Source organism: Amblyomma maculatum, chromosome 8 (assembly GCF_055883805.1).
Source record: "Amblyomma maculatum isolate TAMU_Amacu chromosome 8, ASM5588380v1, whole genome shotgun sequence".
In the NCBI taxonomy this organism is placed as follows: domain Eukaryota; kingdom Metazoa; phylum Arthropoda; class Arachnida; order Ixodida; family Ixodidae; genus Amblyomma; species Amblyomma maculatum.
In genome coordinates, this window is record NC_139351.1 from 99,327,440 (window position 1) to 99,348,296 (window position 20,857).

The window sequence follows — 20,857 nt, forward strand, 5'->3', positions numbered from 1 at the left end:
CGTTAACACAGATGATGCGCTCGCTACCAACTACCTGTTTTTGTGGTACGAAGAAGAAAGCTTCACAAAAAACGTGGGGTTACAATATGAAGAAGTAAACAAATGATTCAGAAAAAATGCAAAGAAATTCAAAATGAAAACGTTAAATGAAAATAAAACGAAAATAATGACAAATTAGGTCTAACTTCTTGTCACATCGTCCAAACGTCTTGTCACGTTGTCCAAACGAAGAAGTGTCACCTCCTTGCTGTTGAGCACCACCGACTGAACACTCACGCATTCCCCTTCTTCCCCCGAAATCATCTTGAATGCTTCAATAATCTTTTTAAAACTGTCTTTTGTGCCTACCAGCACCTTGGTTTCGGTGAACCTTGGTACACCTCAAGTCCCGATGATCGTCATCCGTTTTGCACCGGGAGCAATGGGTCGCCAGGTTTCCTGGAGCAGACAGCGGCACACGAATTTCTGTGTTCCCTTAACCTTTCATTGATGCATCGGCCTGTTTGCCCCCACATAGGCCTTCCCACATGTCAGGGGGATCTTGTACACGACACCCGTGCGGATTTGACAAAGCGTTCCCTGTGCAGTACTCCGCATCCTTCCTTAGTCTTTCTCATTTCATTCACCTTACTGCATATACTTTTTAACTTGTTTGGTGCGGACAGCACGACCCTAAAAGCCAGCCGATTCGAAATTAGGGGCCATGAACCAATATTTTGGTTCATGGCCCCTTTTTCCAGTCATTTCACCCCAGAAGAGCCGAACACCAGGCCGGGGGAAATCTTGTACCCATTGGAAACCGGTGGGTACCCGGCGGCACTGGGGATCGAACCCCGTACCTCCCGAATGCGAGGAGGATACTCTACCAAATCAGACCCAAAACCTCACAATTTTATGACCTTTTTCCCCGCAATAGCTGGAAAACTCTTGTCCATTTCGAAAGCGCTTTTTTCGTTAACATCGAGAGTGTCCGGCTTGCAACAAAAGCCGATTTAACCAGACAGGAAATAATGATGCTGCTAATATATAGCTCATATATCAGCTATATATTAAAACTTGTATTATATTAACATTATATTATAAACAACTTATAATTATATTAACAAACTTTTAAAATCGGCCATGAAAATACAGCCAACTCACAACAACCATGGCTTGAAAGCGACCGTACAGCATTTATTTAAAAAAATGCGAAGCTTAAAGCAAGTGAAGCATTTTTATTGATACTTGATGGAGCCAAACAGCATGCTTGAATAAACCGGAACTTCGAATCAAGCGCATTCGAATTTAAGTTTTCTCTAGTCTATCATGAAAAGAGACAACAGCACTCTTTCATGTCACGCTCTCCCTTTTCTCACGTGTTATTCCCGAATCCACGAAAGACAACACGCCGAGTTATACTCCCCCGTGACCTGCTCCTTCTAATTTCAAACCAGAGTCCACTACTAGGCGACATTAACAGCCATGAGTGATACAAATGAAGAAACAAAATACAACACTGATCAGAAAACAATTATTAACGTAGAAATTTATATGCCACTCCTAGATGTATATATACACATTATTGTTGCTATACTGGTACTCAGATGGCATCCTAGTTGTCCAAGCCCTAGAAAAAAAAAACGAAAAAAAAAGTAAGCCACTAAACATTTCTGCCAAGATTGAACTCCACAATATTAGAAAGCAAACATCGCTACTGGTGACAGGACGTGGGCGTCCATCCGCATCTCCGCTTTTATCAGATGGTCGTTTTTCTATATCCTTCCATGTGAAGTTAATCTGTAATCGCAAGTACTGTACTGTACTGCAAGTACTGTACAAGTAAGCCCAAGATAAAGATCTAAGTTAATGCATTCATCCACGATCCCCCCACCTCCCTAAAAAAAAAAGGAAGCAACATGTTCCACATACACATTCCATTCGCACGAAGTCAGCATAGAAAGACTGAACAGTGTAACGTGCATTAAAGATCCCACTGTTTGCTTAGAACTAGGGGAATTGTCACCATTGCATGCATTGCTCATAATTCTCTGAGAGACAGGCCTCATTATAATGCAATACGAATTCCCATGAATGTGCGAGTACCTCGTGTGCGTGTTCTATATTTCACCTCATTGCTGCTATATCTGGGACGTCAGGCTCACTACTAGGAAAACCGATCATCGCCACCACTACACACCATTACCAACCAAGTTTCGTCTGCCACAGGACCATGGCCTCTTCCAACTACCCTCACTCACTGCTTGTGCACCGCGGCAGTTATGGTTATCGGGGCATCTAATGGCGCTTTGATTGCGGAAGTAAAGCTATGCAGCATTCAAGACCCTGCATCTCTGAAATGAGCCGCTTCCACCACCTCTCTCTCTCTCAACAGGAGCTGGAGACCCGTGGCCCTAACAACACGGTGCTGTACGCCCAGCGTTACTACCCAGATGGCTACGTTCTGGGCGATCCTTTCACAGTTCCCGGGAGCAACCCGCGCCCCCAGGCTCCCCCTCAGCAACAGGCCCAGTACGAGCCCCAGCCCCAGCAGGGACCTCCCGCTAGGCAGCCGCCCTTCAGGGGACAGGCCGCACCCCGTGGGCCCCCCGCTCAGTTCCAGCCCCAGACGCCACCGCAGTACACCTCCCAAGTAGGCACCCCTCTTTTTTGTCCAAGGGGGCTTTCATCAATCATGTCTGCTAGACAGGGTGAAGGGTGGCAGTTCCTGGCCCTACGGGGCTGGGACAGTAGGTCAGCGTCACTTGCGGCGGGGGCTAGCCCAATTATCTGTTTGTAGGCCGTCATTGCACCCGCCACTGCTTCGGTGGTGGACGACGGCTGTTGTTGCGGCACGCGCGTCTTTCTCTCCCTCTTCTTTTTCTTTTCTTCTCTGTTTTCCCTTCTGTCCGCACGATGCAGCGGAGGTGGCTCAGCTACAGAGCCAGTAGCAGGCCCGTGCATTTTCTTTTCCTTCTTCCTACAGCCACAACAACTGCTGTACATGCCAAAGAAATGAACTGGTGGGAGAAAAAACGGCATACAGGTCTGCAAAAGCATTCCTCCAGATGAAGTACCCTCCTCCTCTCATTTAGCCCCTCCCTTTATCTGACTATACATTGTTTTTCGTTTCGCCGAGTTCAATAATTAGTTGAAATTAACATAATCAGCAACTTGGTAAGATGCTGCGAAATTCGTGATTTCTGCATTGCGCACGTGGGAGAGCTTCACTTCGCTGCTAGTTGTAAGATACTGAGCTTCACTTTGCTGTTAGTTGCAAAATACCAAGTACCAGCAGCTGCAGCCAGCGCCATGTGTCAAAAAATGACAACTTTCTTTTAAAATATTTAGTTTTAGTAATTTGGATATTTTAGCAATGCTGATCATTCATAATGATCAGAACCAAAAGTTACCAGAAAATTATTATACAAAGAAAACTGCCAATGCACTCGCAGCAGGTTTGAGAAGTACAGGTCCGACTCATTTTCAGGCACGTGATGCTTATAATCGTGGAGTCGCTCGCAATCAGGCTTGTGCAAGGCTGCAGCTAGGCCTATGCTTTTTCTGCACAAGGCCCACTTTGCTGCTGCACGCTCCAGAAATAACAATATTTTCACTGCCGAAAGCTAGCCCTTTCACTCGCTCATTTTATAAATTTCATTCGCGTTTTTGGCAACTTGTTATTTTAGGTGCTCAGTGGTCTTTTTATGCCTTTCAATCATGTTTTTCTCTAATTTGGCAGCATATTTTTCAATGTGGATAGAATGCAGCAAGTTAAAGTTTTAATGCAATCATGAATATTCTTAAAGCTCAAGAGGCTTTAAACGTTCAGAAACCAGCTAATGAAAACAATACACTAGAAATAAAATTCTAAAAATGCTGTACGCTGAAGGATTGTTATTACTAATTTGCAGTTATTGTAGTCAGTGGAGTGTTAGTGACAAAAAAAAGAAAACTTTTTCTCTCTGGTCTGTCAAGCACACTGCCCTGTCCAGCAGCTACACAAGCATGCACTGCTTTTCTCTTATGTATGGTATTTAGGACAGGAAAGCACTGAGCCATCTTAGAATTAACTGATTTAGTATGAAGCAAGCTCTATAAGCGAAACGATTCTCATTCACCTAGCTTTTATATTTAGAAAATTAAGTTTTCGAGGAATGTGTTCTTTTAAATTCTCAGATTTGTCTCACTGTACTTGGCCGACTTGTTGATACCTTTTAGTCACACCAGGTCCCAGTTCATACCAACAAATATCTCCATTACCATCATCTGCGGTGGCAAGCAACTGCAAAATTTCTTCCAACTCACTTTTTTTTTTCTCTCTCTCAACCTCAACTGCAGCAGCCTACAGTGGCACCCGCGCAGTTCGGCGGAGCCCAGCCAAGCCGGGGATCCGGCGGCGGTGGAGGCTTCGGCTTTCCCCCAACGCGCACCTACATAATCCCAGCTCCGGCAAAGGCACCAGCGAACGACGCAAACCCCGCCTACCTTTACCGCCAAGGGGCTACCTCCAATTCACCACAGTCGCATCAGAGCTCGGTCAAGTATGACGACGACTACTGAGCGGAGAGACAGCGCACAGTGTGAGTGCGGCACAAGGCAATGCTCTCTGTCACTTGCATGTGACGTCAAAGTTGCCATGACAATGCATAGCTTCCACAGTGCATGTCGAAGCAGGTGGTAGTAAGCAGGCAGACTTTCAAAGCTGACCTAGAGCACTAGTATGGCGGCTGCTACGATGTCGTAAAACAAGCATTGCAGATGCTGCGTATACATAATTGGACAGTTAGAATGCACAAGCAACTAGCAGGACAGTTAGATCATAAGAATATCAGCGTAGTACAATTCCGTATATTGATCCGCTATCGCGGGAACCTAACAAACTGAGCACGCGCGGAGGTAGGTGCACATCAACTGCGCTTGAGCATGTCTGAGCACGCATGTACAGATGCATTATTCATCACGGGTGCAATACTAAAACTCTCTAATACAAAGTGGCCTGGATATCCATGCATTGGTCACCTGGTCCCCCACAGTACCTGAAGCAGCTAGAGGAAGCTGGATAGCTGTAGTGTTGCACCAAAATGCATTATTACAGATTTTAAGGAAAGGGATCAGTGTTAGAAGTAGCAGGGGCACATAACTGTGCTGTGTTACTGTAATCACAACTCTGTTACACCCATATTAATATAAATATTACTTTGCACTGTATGGCAGTGAATAGCTTAGCACACCTTAATTAGGGTGGTTTAGAACCCTGCATTTTGACAGTAATAGTTTTATGCTGAACCATATGCTATCTTAATGTGACAGGATCTTGGCCAACATTTTAAAAAATATGTAGAGGTCAAAACAAAAAAAAAAATAACAGTGCACAGATACCAACATTCCGCCATAAAAAAATTAACTCTGTTTCCAAAAAAGGTCATGGAATATGAACAATGCAGCCTAGTTTTACATTTACCTTACGGGCAGAGCATTGAAAAAAAAAAAAAACTAATTTCCCACTAATGTTACTCGAGCCAATGCTTCATGCTTCAAGCCAATGCTACTAATGCTTCAAAAGGAAAAGTATCATGCTTCAGTTCCAATTTCTTTATTCACTGCACTTACAAGCAAAAAGATGGCGCTGCACTTACTATATTACAAAAACTTTGATCACTACTATGATTTTTGAGGTGTAAATATTTGCAGCAGATATGAGAGATTGCTTAATTGCCTTTTCTCACAGCCAAACCAGTAGAAAAATGAAGCCAAATTTGTGCGTGGCTTAATGTGCATAAGGAAAATATTGAAACTCGCAAGGATTTGAGTAGACTATGGTGCAAGAGCATCTCTGGTGAAATGAATCCTAATATGAACACGCTTTAACAATGTTGCAGCCATGCACAAACAGTAAGCATTAATGAACATTCATAAGCATGGAGTTTGCAAGTTTTCATTCAAGTAAAATTCTGTAAAATACTGCTCTTCTGCTTTCAGCTGCAAGTAAATTTTGCAAGCAGTAGACATAACAGTAGCAGAATGCACTTTATAATGGTGGGCTGTACTGACAACAAACATGCAAGAAAGCAGCCTCAATAAGCAGTCAATAAAATATCTTTCTAGTAATATCTTAAGAAAGACTGCAGGGTTCCGGTCAGTGTCAACTTTTTGATTTCTAAATCTAAACAGTGTGCACTGTTGGGCAGCAAGTAGCGAAAAGAAAAACGGTCTTTTTTTTCTTCTTCTTCTTGCAGCAATGCAACCTGAACGGAAGTGGCATCAAACCCTTCATCAATTCATCACAAAGCTCTTTCCACAGCTTCCTTTGTGGCACTGGCAAGGGGAAGCACTCCACTGGCATGATGGCCAACATTGTACCATGTAGAGATTCCAGTGCTAGCAACGAAGACTCTCTGCATATCTCAAACAGCAGGTCTCTGCCATGCATTTTGGTGCAAAGGCAATGGGCAGAGGCTCCATTTTTTTTCTGCAGCATGAGGGAACTATACTCTCAGCCCAGAGGAGCCGCCAGCTCAAGTGGAGACCGTGTCCAGACTCCCGACTTGATTATAGCATTTCTGTCTCTTGCATTTGTAGCCTGCTTTCCCCAGTCCACAAATCGACCGCCTCGGATGGCTGCATACTTGCATAACTAATCTTTCACAAGTGCGTGAGCAGCACTGCACAATATGCCCTTCGTTTCCCACTGCTTTCGTTTGCAAGAAGGAAAGCATATGCGAGTGAGGTGGTAAGTGAGAGCTTGCTGGGGCATAAAGAGTGGCTGTAGTTAACGTTTGACAGAAATAGCTTACAAAGGAATTCAGGGTCAACAAACTTCTCATAGCTGGAACTACACTGAACCGAGCAAAAACATGGCCAAAAGTAACAGGTCACAAACTGAGTACTTATACTGCCAACAGTAGTGTAGGAGCCTATGATACACTAAAATACTCTCTGGATGTAAAAAAGGGCAATGTTAGGGTTTTCTCTGGCTGCTTTGTGTGCCAAGCCAAGCAAAGTTTTATGTGATTGCAAATGCTTGCGGGAACAATACTACATATACCCTCGTCATCATAAACAGGTGGAAAATAATAGGAACATGACTACTGGAACTGTACATTCCGAGAGAAAACGATAGTGTGTTTTGCAATAAAAGTTGTGTTGTCACAATACCGAGTTTTGTCGTGACTTACACGGCTACAACACAGGCATTGCTAATAACGACAGGCAGGAAGGAATTGAGCGACAGCTAGACTTACACTCCATTGTAAATTTTTTGCTTTGTCTTCATCATGAGAGTCCTGGAAAAGGAAGATCAGCAAACAGGAAAATTAGGTTTGATACAAATTGCCTTAGTGCGAGATTACAGACAAGCCAGTTAGAGCTTGCACAACTACATGAAAATTAGAACTCACCAGCGCCAATGGCAATGCGGCTTGATTGCCAAATGAGCCCTTAGGAGCGGCGCTCTAAAAATGCTGCTTGCTGCTAAGTACACAATATTGTGAAGCAGATACAGTTGCTGGGCTTATCGGGATGCTGTTTTACTTTAAAAACTGAAAGTACTACAATCTTCTCACAAGCTATTTGCAGCACTTTGCAAGGTAGAGCTCTCTCATCCAGTCAGGGCTGCAAGAGCACAGCAATTAGACCTAATATTTTAGCAGTCAAGGACTATTTTTCAAACTATCAACACAGAAATTTAAAACACAGTTTAGACTTGTTATTAAAGTACAGAGAGCACTTCATTAAACTATGAAATTAACAGACAAAACACACACGGACACAGCGCTGCAGAGGCCGCCGTAAAGTGGTGATGCGCAATCTCTCGGCAACATAGGGTCACCCGGTCATCTTTGTGCCATCCATCAAATGTGCACGGTTACCTCAGGATGGCAAAGCAGATAGCTTTAGATCTTCTAGAAGCACTTCGCCTAGAGTGCAGGGGCAGTTCAAGTTTGAGCTCATTCATCAAAAGGACTGCAAAACTCACGCAGGTGAGTGAGCAAACAATTTACCTGTGGAAAACACAGGCAAAGAATGCAGGCAGTGCATTGTCACTGAAGAAGCAATCTTGTGGAAAAGGCTGTGACTGGACGAAGAAGCTGGATGATTTTTACCTGAGCGCTTTGCAAAGGGTGGTGCACAAATTCCAGAGAGGGGAACACCAAGTAGCACTGAGGTGGTGCAACGTTTCAAAGAGGACGCCATACTACCGTGTCAACAGCGCTGATACAAAGGATGCTAAAGGAGCATGACTTCCAGTGCAAGAAACACCCTCAAAATGCAATGATGATCAAAGCAATGCACATTGTGCTGTGCCGGATTAGTCTGACTGCTTGTGTTTTGACTTGTTTGTTGTTTGTTTGTGTTGGGCTTGTTTTGTGTTTCGCCTCCATCGACATGGCTGCCCTGGCAGTCCTCACAAAGTAAATATTATGAGACAAGAGGAAGCAGTAGCTATCAACAAGCACACTTCATCCACTCTTTGTCTTCTTCATGAGATGACCGATGATGATGAATACGTACAGATGAAGCTGTTCACTGAGAGTACTTACAATATTTGTAATACACGTGGCAGAAACATTGAAAACAACTCTGCATGACAACAAAAGAACTGATAAGAACTGGTGGTAACAAAATGAAAGCTAAAGTTGGGTCAGTCCTTTTCTAATTGGTTTTTGCCCAGTCAAAAGCAAACAAAGAGGAGAACACCAAGTGCCACCTGCTACAAAAATAAACAAGGTTAATACTAGTATGCCTTTTCCCAAATAGATGGAGCCACCTGTCAAATTCACGGGAGCGACAGATGTGTAGTAACACAATTATGTATTCTGATTGTAGTTCTAATTGGCTCAGTGTGCCCTTACCTTCCCCAGTGCTGCAAACATCTTATGAGATGTAATATAGATGCTTCAAGTACAGCTCTGAAACCACAGCCTCACCGTGGTCTGTAATGCAGCAGATTCAGTATAGCGATACAATTATCTCCAACATAAAATCAGTCACACAAGCACAGACCATGCCTGACACTACGTCCACACTCCACAACCAAATGACACTGCCAAGAAATCGTGGTACTCCACAAAGCAATGATGCACAAGCAAGCAAGCAGAATAGAAGCTGAATGGATAAGCTTGCCATGAGGCTTGGAAAGTCGACACACAAATGATAAGTCAAAGAATGAGCTTGTGGCTTCACCATCAACAGTGCAAAAGCAGTTCACAGAAGGGTGACGGACATCCCTGTTCATTAGAGCTAAATTTAACATTATGAGATAGTAACTCTTTTCTCAGTATGTGCATATAAACACCGGAAGGGCTAAATTATTCAGCAAAGCAAGAGGGGCACAAGTGACATCGTTGCATGTGTGATGGAATGGACTTGATGAAGTAAATCTAATTATTTCGGTTAATCCCAACCACAAACAGATAACACATTCTTCACCAGCAATTCCTACTGCTACTTTCCCTTTAATCTATTGGTGCTATTCTAATTGTGCCAGGAAAGAAAAAGAAAGAAGACATCCTTTAAACAACTGTGCACATACCCGATGAAGGATGAATGAGAGGAAAATATCGTAGACCACAGTAAGGCCACAGACGTAGAGAAATCGAAAGCGTGGTGGCAGGAACATAAAGTTGAGAGCTTGTGCGGGGACAAAGCACCCCCAGTCTGCCTGCAAAAAAAGTGCAAGGCACACTTCAGTTGAGAAGCACAAATTTGCTTTTTAAACAATACCAAAAAGAGGTTCCCAATATAGCATAAAGGGGTACATAATCCCAGGAAGCTTGCGCATTCACTAACCCCATGGTGTACCATATTCGCAGCTTCAGATGTGGTCTGTGGTGCCCACAGGCTGAGATAGTCATATCATGCTTCATGCGAAGGTCATCCATGACAAATGTGCCCAAAGAGGCCAGAGTACACACAGACCAAGCCGACAGTTATGCTTGCAGCTTGAAAGAGAAATACTGTGGAACTACGCAGCCAGGAATGCAGTAATTCTTTAGAACCGTCCAACTTAGAAAGATAGTGAAGATAATTCCATCTATTTTACTTCTAAAAAGTGAAATTTAGACACTTTTCAGACTGTGCCCGTGGCATCCATTATCAAAACAACATCATCAGCCTGTCTCTCTTTGACCTCCAATCAGCCACCCTGGGTCAGTTATGTTCACCCCATTTACAGCAACTACTTCTTCCATGCAAGTCTATCTGTGAGATTTAATTCAGAATCCCTAAAGAGTATGTTCTGTGTTACAGTGTTTTAAGTCATTTGTGTAGTTTGACTCGGTCATTATAGTTTAGACAACACTGCAAGTGGTGGGTAAAAACAAGGGAAAAATGATGTGATATAAACTGCAGTGTGCAGCAGTCCAGTAACAATAATTTCAGGAATTCTGCATTTTATAAACAAATGAAAGCTTTGAAATAGGCACAATTGGCCTGGTAGCTTTTTATATAGCTCACTGCACAAGATACATAAACAAGTGAAACAGAACTTTATGGGTCTTTGCTACACAAATAAAAGAAGCCAAAATGAACAGAACAAGCTTCAGCGTCATGCCTGTTACAGCATGGAGGCAGAGCACTGCAGAGCTAAGAGAGTGGCATATGCTGCTGTGCATTTTTCACCGAACACATTAAGAAATTCCTGAAAATAGGTTCGAAATAGAAACACTTTTCAAGAACGAACTGCCAGACTGTGTAGACATCAGTTACTATAAATATTAGCCAAACTGTTGAGCTATTTGACTAAAATTCATTAATAACCTTGTTTTAATTTGTAGTGTTTGTCCTTATAACGGCAATGGGGAGTCTGAAGCCATGGACAGGAGGGTGCTGCACAAGCTCTTGAAACCTCTAAAGCTCTGCAGCAAGAGGTGACTTTTCCCCTGGAAATCAAAACTGAGTGCGTCAGATGCATAGGAAGCTCGATCAAAAGGCAACTTTATAGCTGGCGTGTTGCAAAGAAGACTAAGGCCCCATCATTTGAAAAGCAATGACTACCGTTTTTCTTGCACCAAGAGGCGAAGAAAACAATGAGCGTGTGGAGACAGTTTGAAATGGAAACCATAGGAACTGCAACATGTCACCAGTACACACAGCAAGTGCACCAAGCTTCTTGCATACCTGGTTTGTCCATTTTGGAAGAGCTTCTTCGTTCCAAAAACTGATGCGATATTGTGTTCGCCTGGCTTCCAACTTGCCACTGGCATCAACTGCTAGACTATCTATTCAATAAATAAGTTAATTACTTCATTCTGATAAACTAGTTCCCTGTATAGTGTAATCTTTATAAGTAAATGACATCCACAATGGCTGACAGTTTGCTTTTTGAAAAGGATGTTTGTACTTCGTGCTCTCTGTATTAAGGAATTACAGGATTCCGGTCTGGGCTAGCTGGTTTGTTTTTCTTCTGCAGATTAACACTGTGCTAAGAAATGAGGGCACGAGGAAAAGATAAGGCAGGACAGCACCCTTCCTGTCTTGCGTGTTGTCTCCTCTTGTCCTTGCTCCTTAGTGCTTTACCAGCCTGTTTTCCGCAGTGTTCACTGAAACCCCCGGTATGTATACACACTCCACATTAACAATCATGCTCACATAAGTAACATGCCTAGAACATTTCAAGGCACCGCGGCATGTCCCAAGCTTTGTTCCACAGCATATAGAACTCGCAGACTATAGATCAGTGTGCTTTGGCCGGTATAAGTGGATAAATTACCAAAGGTGGCACACTCCACATGAATTAAAAAAAGGGCTCGGTTGCATTAAATCGTTTTCTTTCCTTTCCCAAAACAAAATGGATATCAATCTCCAAAAAACACAGCTTACAGGAAACCAGCCCGTGCCAAATCAGCACAAAATACCTTTTAAAGGGCTGTACTCTTAAAATGCACACTTTTGCTTAGATGCTATGAATACGCCATTATTTCTGCCCACAAAGCTGTGAAAAAACATGCACCTCCCACCTCTCTTCCCTGCAAGAAAGAAGTGACATAAAATGCACTGATCTGTGACAACCCCCCCCCCACCACCAATAAAAGTGCACGCACTCCCAGGCACATCTGGACTGTGGGGTGCCCATCTGGACTATGGGGTTAACAGAAGGCGCATCAGGCACATCTCTGAGACTAGCCGTTAGCCAGCCAATAGCCATACACTAGCCATTTTAGAGCATGCCCACATAAATGATGCTGTCACTGGCCACAAGGTGAACGGGGGTGAATGTAGTAGCCATAATTCTGGCAATAAAAGTTATGACACAGAGAGTCACCTCAGAGAAGGCCCATCACTGTAAAAGGTAGAGACTAGGGCTGAGTTGGCAATGAAGTTTGTTCGAACCATACAGTGAGAAACTGCCACTGCTGGAAATGTGTCCAGCAGACAGCACACACAGAACACTGCGCACAAGGACGGGGTTCCTAGTAACTAACATATGACCTTTGTACGATAAAAAAAGAGAGGACCGAATACAGTCGCAACACTTTAATCAGCTGGTTTGACTATGTGGAGAACGTACGAGAACCTTGTAACATCAGCTTCATTCACTTATGGACAAGTGCTTCTTACAGCCTAGTGTTGAACACAGTAGCAGCCATCAACATATTAGTGAAGAAGTCAAGTAACGAGCCGTATATGGCATCTGTGAACTCGTTTTTCTAGATTGTTTAAACTGGACTCCATTATCAGAAGTCCTATTTTGCTTGTCTATAGTCAGTGTCATACCAAGATGTCAAGCACTGCCTTCAATAAAGCAGAATATTCGTACACTTAGCTTCATGCTTGAAATAATATTTCACTGCAGAATGGGGGCATACTGTCTACAAAGATGTCACGCCTTGCAATTTGTTTGGCGATGCTGCTGGTCGCGAACCGAACCAGTCAGCGGCTCAGCTGAAGTGAACGGTGAGCAGTCAAGACAGACAAGACTGGAAAACGACCCGCGCTTTCCGAACTTGTCTATCTTGACTGTTCACCGCATTTGCAAGTGTCGAGCTGAGCGGCTCCCTGGTCGCATGCGACGGCCGGTCGCACGCTCTTCGCGACTCGCAAAAAAAGCAACAGCTAGGCAGCCAACTTCAAATTAGACACAAAAATTCACTTACGACACAGAAAAGAACGATGTTTCTCTTGAACTCGGTGACGCTCTGTTGAAAAGGCTTGCTGTTCAGTGCTCCAACACCGACAAAGAGGATGAAGGCAAGTGGCGGACAGATTGCGAATTCGCATAGTAGTTTGCGACCCACCATTGCGAAACTGTTCCCAGGAAACTTGCGGTCCAGGAATGAATACCATTTGTGACCACAGACACCGAACGTGCCGCCCACGATCAACATATTTTCTGTGAATACAAACGGGCGCGCATCACAGTCTTGAATAAGCACTACTGCAGTTCAGCTGCTAATCGATCCCGATGAGTTTACAGTTAAAACAACCTAACAAGTGAATGCCCGCAAGCGAAAGAGCGCGTGCTCATGCCGTTGTGAGGATCCTGTTCAAACACAAAGTAAGCGACGGTTAAAGCATTGAAGGACTGTAAATTCCTTAAAAACATATCCACGTCAGCCCCGATGGGGGCTAAAGAAAATTAATATAGTCACTTGCAAAGAGACACACAGTACTAGCGAGGTTCCGAGCACTTTTGTTACAGTTCGTTGGTGTTAGTGCTTGGAGTAGCGCGATTAACAGCAACTTACTAGATCTTTTTGTGTCGAATGCCGTCTGTTTTTCAGCATATATTTCGTAGCTTTGTTGCATGGTGTCGCCGATCATCATAAAACCTGTGCCAAGGGCAACATTAGTAGCAAATAAGTGCTTGGTAAATAAGGAGGCTACTGCCGACTTCAGCTTAGAGAAAGTGGGCATGTTGTTTTGCAGCGTTTAGAAAAGGCATGAGATGTTTATCTCGGTTGGCTAAAGCAAGACACGACTCAGTCACTCAGATTCACGCGACACACGATAAAACTCCCGCAACTAAACGCACTAAACACGACCAGCTAGCACCCTCTATGCCTCTACCGGCGCAACGTGTTATCAGCGATCGTCTCGGCTGGCCGCACATCGAGGTGTCGCCGCAGTACCGGCCGCCGACGTTCGTCGCCACTTTTCTGTGCGCATGTGCGAACTGTGGCGCGACGAATTTAAAGGGGTCGTGAAACGAAAATGTAGCTGCCCAGTTGTAATTTTCCTTGCTTTAGTAAACATTAGGCATGCTGGTTCCAAACGGGCTGCAGATGTTTTAAATAAAACAAATATTTCCCGGTTCACTGACGACAAACATTTTATTTGTGCCATCCACGCCATTTTGACAGTTTGTAGCAAACTATTTCACACACACACACAGATCTTATTTCTCAAGCAGGCGTAAGACGTACGCACACACAATGCACTCACTCACTCACCCGCCTGCCCGCCCGCCCGCCAGCCGGATGTGTAAGGCACAGGCTGTTGAGCTCTTCAACTAATTAATATAACTTAATTTTATATTAGGTGAACAGAATTCAATGCTTTTCCTCGGGTGATAAAGGTAATTCAAAGATCCATTTCTTCAACGTACAGTCGCACTCATATGATTTTGTGATTACATGTGATGTATCATTATGATATGCATATAGTGCTGATGGTCAAGGAAATGGTTTGAAGTCCCTTCTCCAACATGCACGCTCATAATCTGAAAAAACAAACAAACAAACAAAAACAATTAGCACTATGAAACTGCACAAAGCAGTTATGCTTATGGTGTTATTAAATGCTTAAGTTATTGCACTACAAAACTCTGCAAAAGCCTTGGTCGCACAATAAAGAATGCCAAACTAGGTTCTCCTTAAAGGTCTGTGACATCAAAGTAGAACAGTTACACTCACAATACTCTGCAATGCAGCATGCAGGCTTTCTGATTGTTACATCTGAAAATGTATAGAGCATTGGCAGTGCCACATATATGGTATACCACGAGTAATAACAGCTGAGAGCACCTGCCAGTACCATATCACGAATCAATTCACTACTTGTATCCTACATCTCAGTTCGGGTTGGATTCGAGAAACTGAAAAATTTTCAATGCCAAGTGCTTCTACCTAGGTTGAGAGCTGCATGTTGATTTGCTGCAGGCAGAGGATTGCTGGGCTTGGAAGGTGGTCGGCCAAAGTGGTCACCTGAGAGAAAAAGCACACAGCCAAGATGTTAGGAAAAGGATCAGAAAAAAAATTCTAACACCATTGAAAAAACAGAGGCTTATATCTATTCGGCCACAAAAGCAGATAACAAAAGTGAAAATAGGGTAGTCATGACTTCGACTAAAAGAAGAGAAAGAAAAGTTTCGTGAACGGGCTTTGCATTGGTACCCCACACTACATATATATAAACGTAAACTTCAACAAACTATCAATGCATAAACTAGAAGTAGCAGTAGTGGAATAAGTGGAAGAGTAGTTTGCAGACAGGGAGACAGGGGAACTGTTGTGCAAATCTTGAGTAGACGATGCTTTGCTATGAATCTTCGAATGAATCATCGAGGTCGTTTGCTTGTTCACAGCTTGCAAACGGCCAGGTAAGTCGCAGTCTGGGGCAATAGCCATCTAATGTGCAAAGGTTAACAACAATATGTTTGGCTTCTTTTGACAGCATCATTGCATTCAGTGAACTTCCCAGAGAGAAGAAATGCAGTGACCAGAAAAAAAAAATAAGGCAGCGATACCATAGAGGCAGAACATTCACTTCGTGTGCAAGAGGAACATGGTTCAAATCCCAGTGCACGCAATCCTCCACCGGATAAAAAAAAAAATTCAACGTTGGTTGCACTGCATAAACAGGCCTGGTGTGCAACATAATCCCGGTGAACCACACTGGAAATACACTTTCTCACCAGAACAGGATTTGGCTGTCCTGGTGTAGTAATTGGCCCCTACCTCCTTATGAATACTCTAATAAATCCATGACCTTCAGTCCCCGACGGCTGCAGAGCAAATGACCACGGTGGCGTTCAGACCTGTGACGCAGCAGAGGGTGCTAAGAATCTCTGACTCTGGACAGACCGCCATTAGAAGCTGACCCTGGTAACGTTTAACGCTAGAACTCTAGCTAGTGAGGATAGTTTAGTAGTGCTGTTCGAGGCACTAGCGGACATGAAATGGGAAATCATAGGGCTTAGTGAGGCATGGCCTCCGAGATCTATTCCGCACACGCGCGGGGGTGATCTTAGGTTAGGAGGCCAAATGAGGCATACACTGTACTGAAGGGCGGGTATGTACTGTGTGATCAAGGCATACCGGACAGGCGAGTACTAGTAGTGTTCCTTGTCGATAAGCACACAGCTGGAAGCATAGATGAGTTCTAGAGCATTGATGAGAGGGTGGCAGGCATTGTAATTAAGCTTAATAAGCAGTACAAGCTGAAGGTTGTACAAGCCTACCCACCTACATGTAGTTATGATAACCAGGCAGTCAAAAGCTTATACGAAGATGCAGAATAAGAAACGGGGAAATAACGCAGTATACTGCACTGATGGGCAACTTCAATGCCAAGGTAGCAAAAAGCAACCTGGAGACCAGGCAGTAAGTGAAAATAGCATTTGCTTTAGGAATAGCAGAGGGAAGTTATTACTTGAGTTTGCTGAATGCAATAACTTATGAATCGTGAACACTTTCTTCAGCAATCAGTAAATGGAAGGACTGAAAGTGTACATAGAGATGCACCAATTGGGAGAAAAAATTAAATTGAATTCGTGTTCTAACTATGGCATTGTGCAGGATGCAAAGGCAATTGGAAAGGTGTGATGCAGTAACCACAGGATAGTAGCCTAGATTTGAAGAGGGAACGAAAGATTAATAACGAAAAACTCCATGAACGAATTAGTGGTGAGAGGGATAGTCGAATAATTTCGGATCTTGCTACATAACCAATATTCAGCTTTAAACCAAGGAAGCTTGGTGCCCTTAGTGTAGAAGCAACGAACAATAATTTCAGAGATATCATTACTGAGTGTCCAGTAGATGTAGGTGGTAGGATACTCGGAGAGGATAACAGTAAGCTATCTAAGCAGGCGAAAGATTTAAGAAGTGCCATAGTATGAAAGCCTCCAACCTAGTAGACCGTATAGAACTGGCAAAGCTATCAAAGCTAATTAATAGGTGCAAAGTATCCAGCATAAGAATGTATAGTATGGAGAAAATCTTAGTATAGCATTAAAGTGGTGAAGAGGAAATTAGGCATAGGCTAAAATCAAATGCAAGCACTAAAGGATAGGATAATATGGATTACTAATATGGGTAAGATAGTCGAAGTAGCCTAGGAGTTTTATGCTGACCTATACAGTACTGGGTAGCTAAAGTAGTCAGGACAACAGTGAGAATGACAGAAGTGAGGAGCAGTCAGACATTCTGCTAGTAACAAAGAACAAGCATAAGAAAGCTTTAAAAGCTATGAAAAGAAGGAAAACAGCTAAGGAGGTTCAGGTAACAACGATTTGTTGAAAGATGGGGGGAATACTGTGCTAGAAAAACTGCCCACCCTGTATACGCAATGCCTCATGACATCAATGGTACCGGAATCTTGAAAGAATATGGACATCATCTTAATCCATAAGAAAGGGGACGCTAAGGACTTGAGAAATTAGACCAATCAGTTTACTATCCATTACATACAAGGTATTGACTAACCTAAGGTTGTCCATAAACCCTGACTGCTTAGTGGAGGGTCAAACTCTAAAGTTAAAGCTTAGCTACTTTGGTCATCTAATGAGATGCGAGGAGTCGCTGGAGAAAACTTTGATGTTGGGAGAGGTTGAGGGTTACCGGAGAAGGGGTAGGCAGGGAACGTGATGGTTATCATGGCATCCTCGAGGCGCTGCAGATGAAGTTATGTGATGTTAGGAAGATAGTGACAGACCGGAAAGTGTGGCGTGATATGGTCCATAGGGTCTAGAAGAGTCGGACACGACTGAACTGAACTGATTGACTAACGTAGTCGTTAACAGAATTGACTTCTATCAACCGAGGAATCAAGCAGGTTTTCAGGAAGGTTACTCTATTATCGATCATATCCATACTATCAACCATGCGATAGAAAAATGCTCGAAATACAACCAGCCTCTATACATAGTATACATTGATTACGAAAAAGCATTTGACTCAGTCGAAACCTCTGCAGTCATTGCGACATTAAGGTATAGATGAGCCATGTATGAAAGTACTGGAAGATATCTATAGCGGTTCCACAGCAACCATAGTTCTCCATAAAGGAAGGTGCGAGGTAAGGAGACACGATCTCCCCAGTAGTATTGACTGCTTGTTTAGAGGCATAGGGAAAGAATTCAGAGACTTGGAATGGGAGCAATTAGGAATAAGGGTTGATGAAGGCTAGCTCAGTAATCAGACTCGCTGATGACATTGCCTTGCTAACTTAGGGGAAGAATTGTAAAGGATGATTGATGGCCTGGACAGTAAAAGTAGAACGATAGGCCTAAAAATTAATATGCAGAAGACTAAGGCGATGTTCAACAGCCTCGGAAAGGAACAGCAGTTTACGATAGGTACAATGCACTGGAAGTGGTAGACGAATTTGTCTACTAAGGACTGGTAGTAATCGCAGATCTAGACCATGAAAGGGAAATAACTAGGAGGATAAGATTGGGATGGAGCGCATTTAGCAAGTACTCTCAGATCATGACTACTAGCTTACCAGTATCGCTCAAGAGGAAAGTATACAACAGCAATATCTTGTCGGTACTCACTTACAGTACTCATGTTAACCCCTGAGGACGAGCTCAGCTCGTCACAAGCAATCGGCACTTTTTTGCTTATGACGAGCTAAGGTAGTCATGGATTTTCTGCAATGTTTCAAGGGGCTTTTGGCGAGCCCAGCTCATCAAACGGTACCTTACTGCATAAAACATAGATGGCAGCATGGGTCCCATCATATGCGTGTTTCTTGAATGCGATTTTGAATACTAGATGGCAGAATGCCACCATCCCGTTTCCCGCGCTTTCTAACAAGCATGGCATCATCCAGGATGTCCCCTGGATTTGAAACGGTTCGGTGAGCGCCACTTTCCATCGCACATCCCGCCAACAGGAAAGAAGAAAGAACCGACACGTCGCTGTGTAGTGTGCTACTTGAAGCAAGACTGAAATGGGAAAAACATTCGCAAGGAAACAAGGGTCTGGTGCAGGTGGTGCGAGAAGGCCCTCTGCATAGTGCCCCTCTGCGTAGTGCCATGTTTCGAACGCTACCACACGGATAGTGGTCTCATCTAGTTTGAATGCATTTAGAAGCAATGGTGCATCTTTTGCATGGCAATTCTAAGCCACCTCGTACTATCTGGGCTTTCAAAAATTTATTTTTTTATTTTTGAGTGCTCCTCAAAGGCGTTAGGTATGGAGTATTACAAAAGGGGACAGGTAATGACTAATAAAATATATCTGCCGTAAATTCTTTGTGAATTTTTTGTGTTTCAAGCACATTACTGAAGCATGTGACGTAATAAAAAAGTTTGGCAACATAATTTTTTTATTTGGCCTTTAAGCAGCTAAGAGACAGGAAGCGCGCAGAGTGGGTAAGAGAAATACCTTGACGCAATAACATTCCAGTGTAATCCATAAGGAATGGGCATGGGCAGGCCATGTAATGTGAAGAGAGGATAACCAATGGTCATTAAGGGTAACAAATTGGACTCCAAGGGAAGAAAATCATAGCAGGGGGCGGCAGAAAATCAGGTGGGCGGATGAGGTTAAAAGTTTGCAGGGGTCAAGTGATGCAGCTAGCATAGGACCGAGTTAATTGGAGGGATGTGGGAGAGGGTTTTGTCCTGTAGTGGGTATAGTCCGGCTGACGATAAATTTGAGAAATCTGTGTTATTCCTCGTACTGCTTGGGAATAGCAAACCAGCGCTATTAACTACATGCTAGTGCTGAGCCTGTTGGCATTCAACATTTATAGTTTTACACTGCAGTTAACTTTTTCACTACACCCACTTCCAGTTCACTCTAACTGTAATGTTTAAATTGAAAATGACGATTATAATGGTGCTAGTGTTTATTGGTCAGCTCGAGTACATAGTCAGGGCCCTTCATTGCAAGATTCTATTTTTCTTAAAATTTAGAGAGCAAAAGTTGAGCAATCATTTTTAAGTCTAAAATCCAGCAAAATCTTCAAGGATTTAAGTTTTTTGATGTGCAACTTTTTTTTACAGCACATGACAGTTTAGTATTGGGGTTTGTTTTCGTGTAGGACGAGAACTCCCTTTACACTACGTCTATTGTCAAAAACGGCATGGAAATGGTAGGTGGCAAAGAAAAGCAGTCTATTAATCAAGCCTTTTTTCCTTGTATACTGCAAACATTTAGTCGTGCACATTACTGATCTCCCATGCAGCACTTCTGTGTCCATGCGAGACCTGTTTGCTGTTGTACATCGCAAGAACATTCATTTAACATCAAAATGGCCATTTGAAACTTGCAAGGATCTGGGAGCAGGATTCCTTTAGTGCCAATAGCGCTGGATATGATGACACTCTCAGGGCAGCCGCTTAGAAGCAGTTTTTGGCCTATCGCTTAAACAGACTTTAGAACTTATCCACCAATGAGACCATGTCATTTAAAACGAGCTTTAAGAAAGGCTTACCCAATCGACCAAATGCATGCTTGTACCTGCGGCATTGTGTGAAGTCTTCAGCCTTTTGCATTAAAGAACACATTCTTTAAAGGATGCATTTTTGGGAAGAAACTTTTTTTTTTTCTTTATGCACAGCAGTGGAGGAGGTTCAATTCTCAGTGCAATCAGCAACCCACCGGTGATAGAGTTGGGTGCAAGCTTTCCCTTGGACTGATGCTTGGCTTATCCGAGGTGAAATGATTGAGAAATGGGTCTGTGACCTCACCTTGTGTTACAC

The 20,857-nt window shown here is 43.3% G+C and overlaps 2 protein-coding genes across 2 annotated transcripts in view; one reads left to right on the top strand and one right to left on the bottom strand.

Moving 5' to 3' along the window:
• LOC146181957 (uncharacterized) overlaps positions 1–6,663 on the top strand; it is a 43,099-nt gene extending 36,436 nt beyond the window's left edge. The window contains exons 5-7 of the mRNA XM_084576950.1: positions 2,375–2,632; positions 4,321–4,562; positions 6,219–6,663. Of these exons, the coding sequence (XP_084433076.1) occupies positions 2,375–2,632; positions 4,321–4,542 (480 nt within the window). The 3' untranslated portion in view covers positions 4,543–4,562; positions 6,219–6,663. The remainder of the gene's footprint in view (positions 1–2,374; positions 2,633–4,320; positions 4,563–6,218) is intronic.
• Positions 1,511–14,008, bottom strand: LOC146181958 (mpv17-like protein 2). The gene is made up of 5 exons (XM_084576948.1): positions 13,668–14,008; positions 13,077–13,312; positions 9,515–9,643; positions 7,224–7,265; positions 1,511–1,609 (listed from the first exon to the last, which is right to left on the bottom strand). The coding sequence occupies exons 1-5, from the start codon at positions 13,834–13,836 to the stop codon at positions 1,595–1,597; spliced, it is 591 nt and encodes a 196-aa protein (XP_084433074.1). The 5' UTR covers positions 13,837–14,008; the 3' UTR covers positions 1,511–1,594.
• Between the last annotated feature and the right edge of the window lie 6,849 nt (positions 14,009–20,857).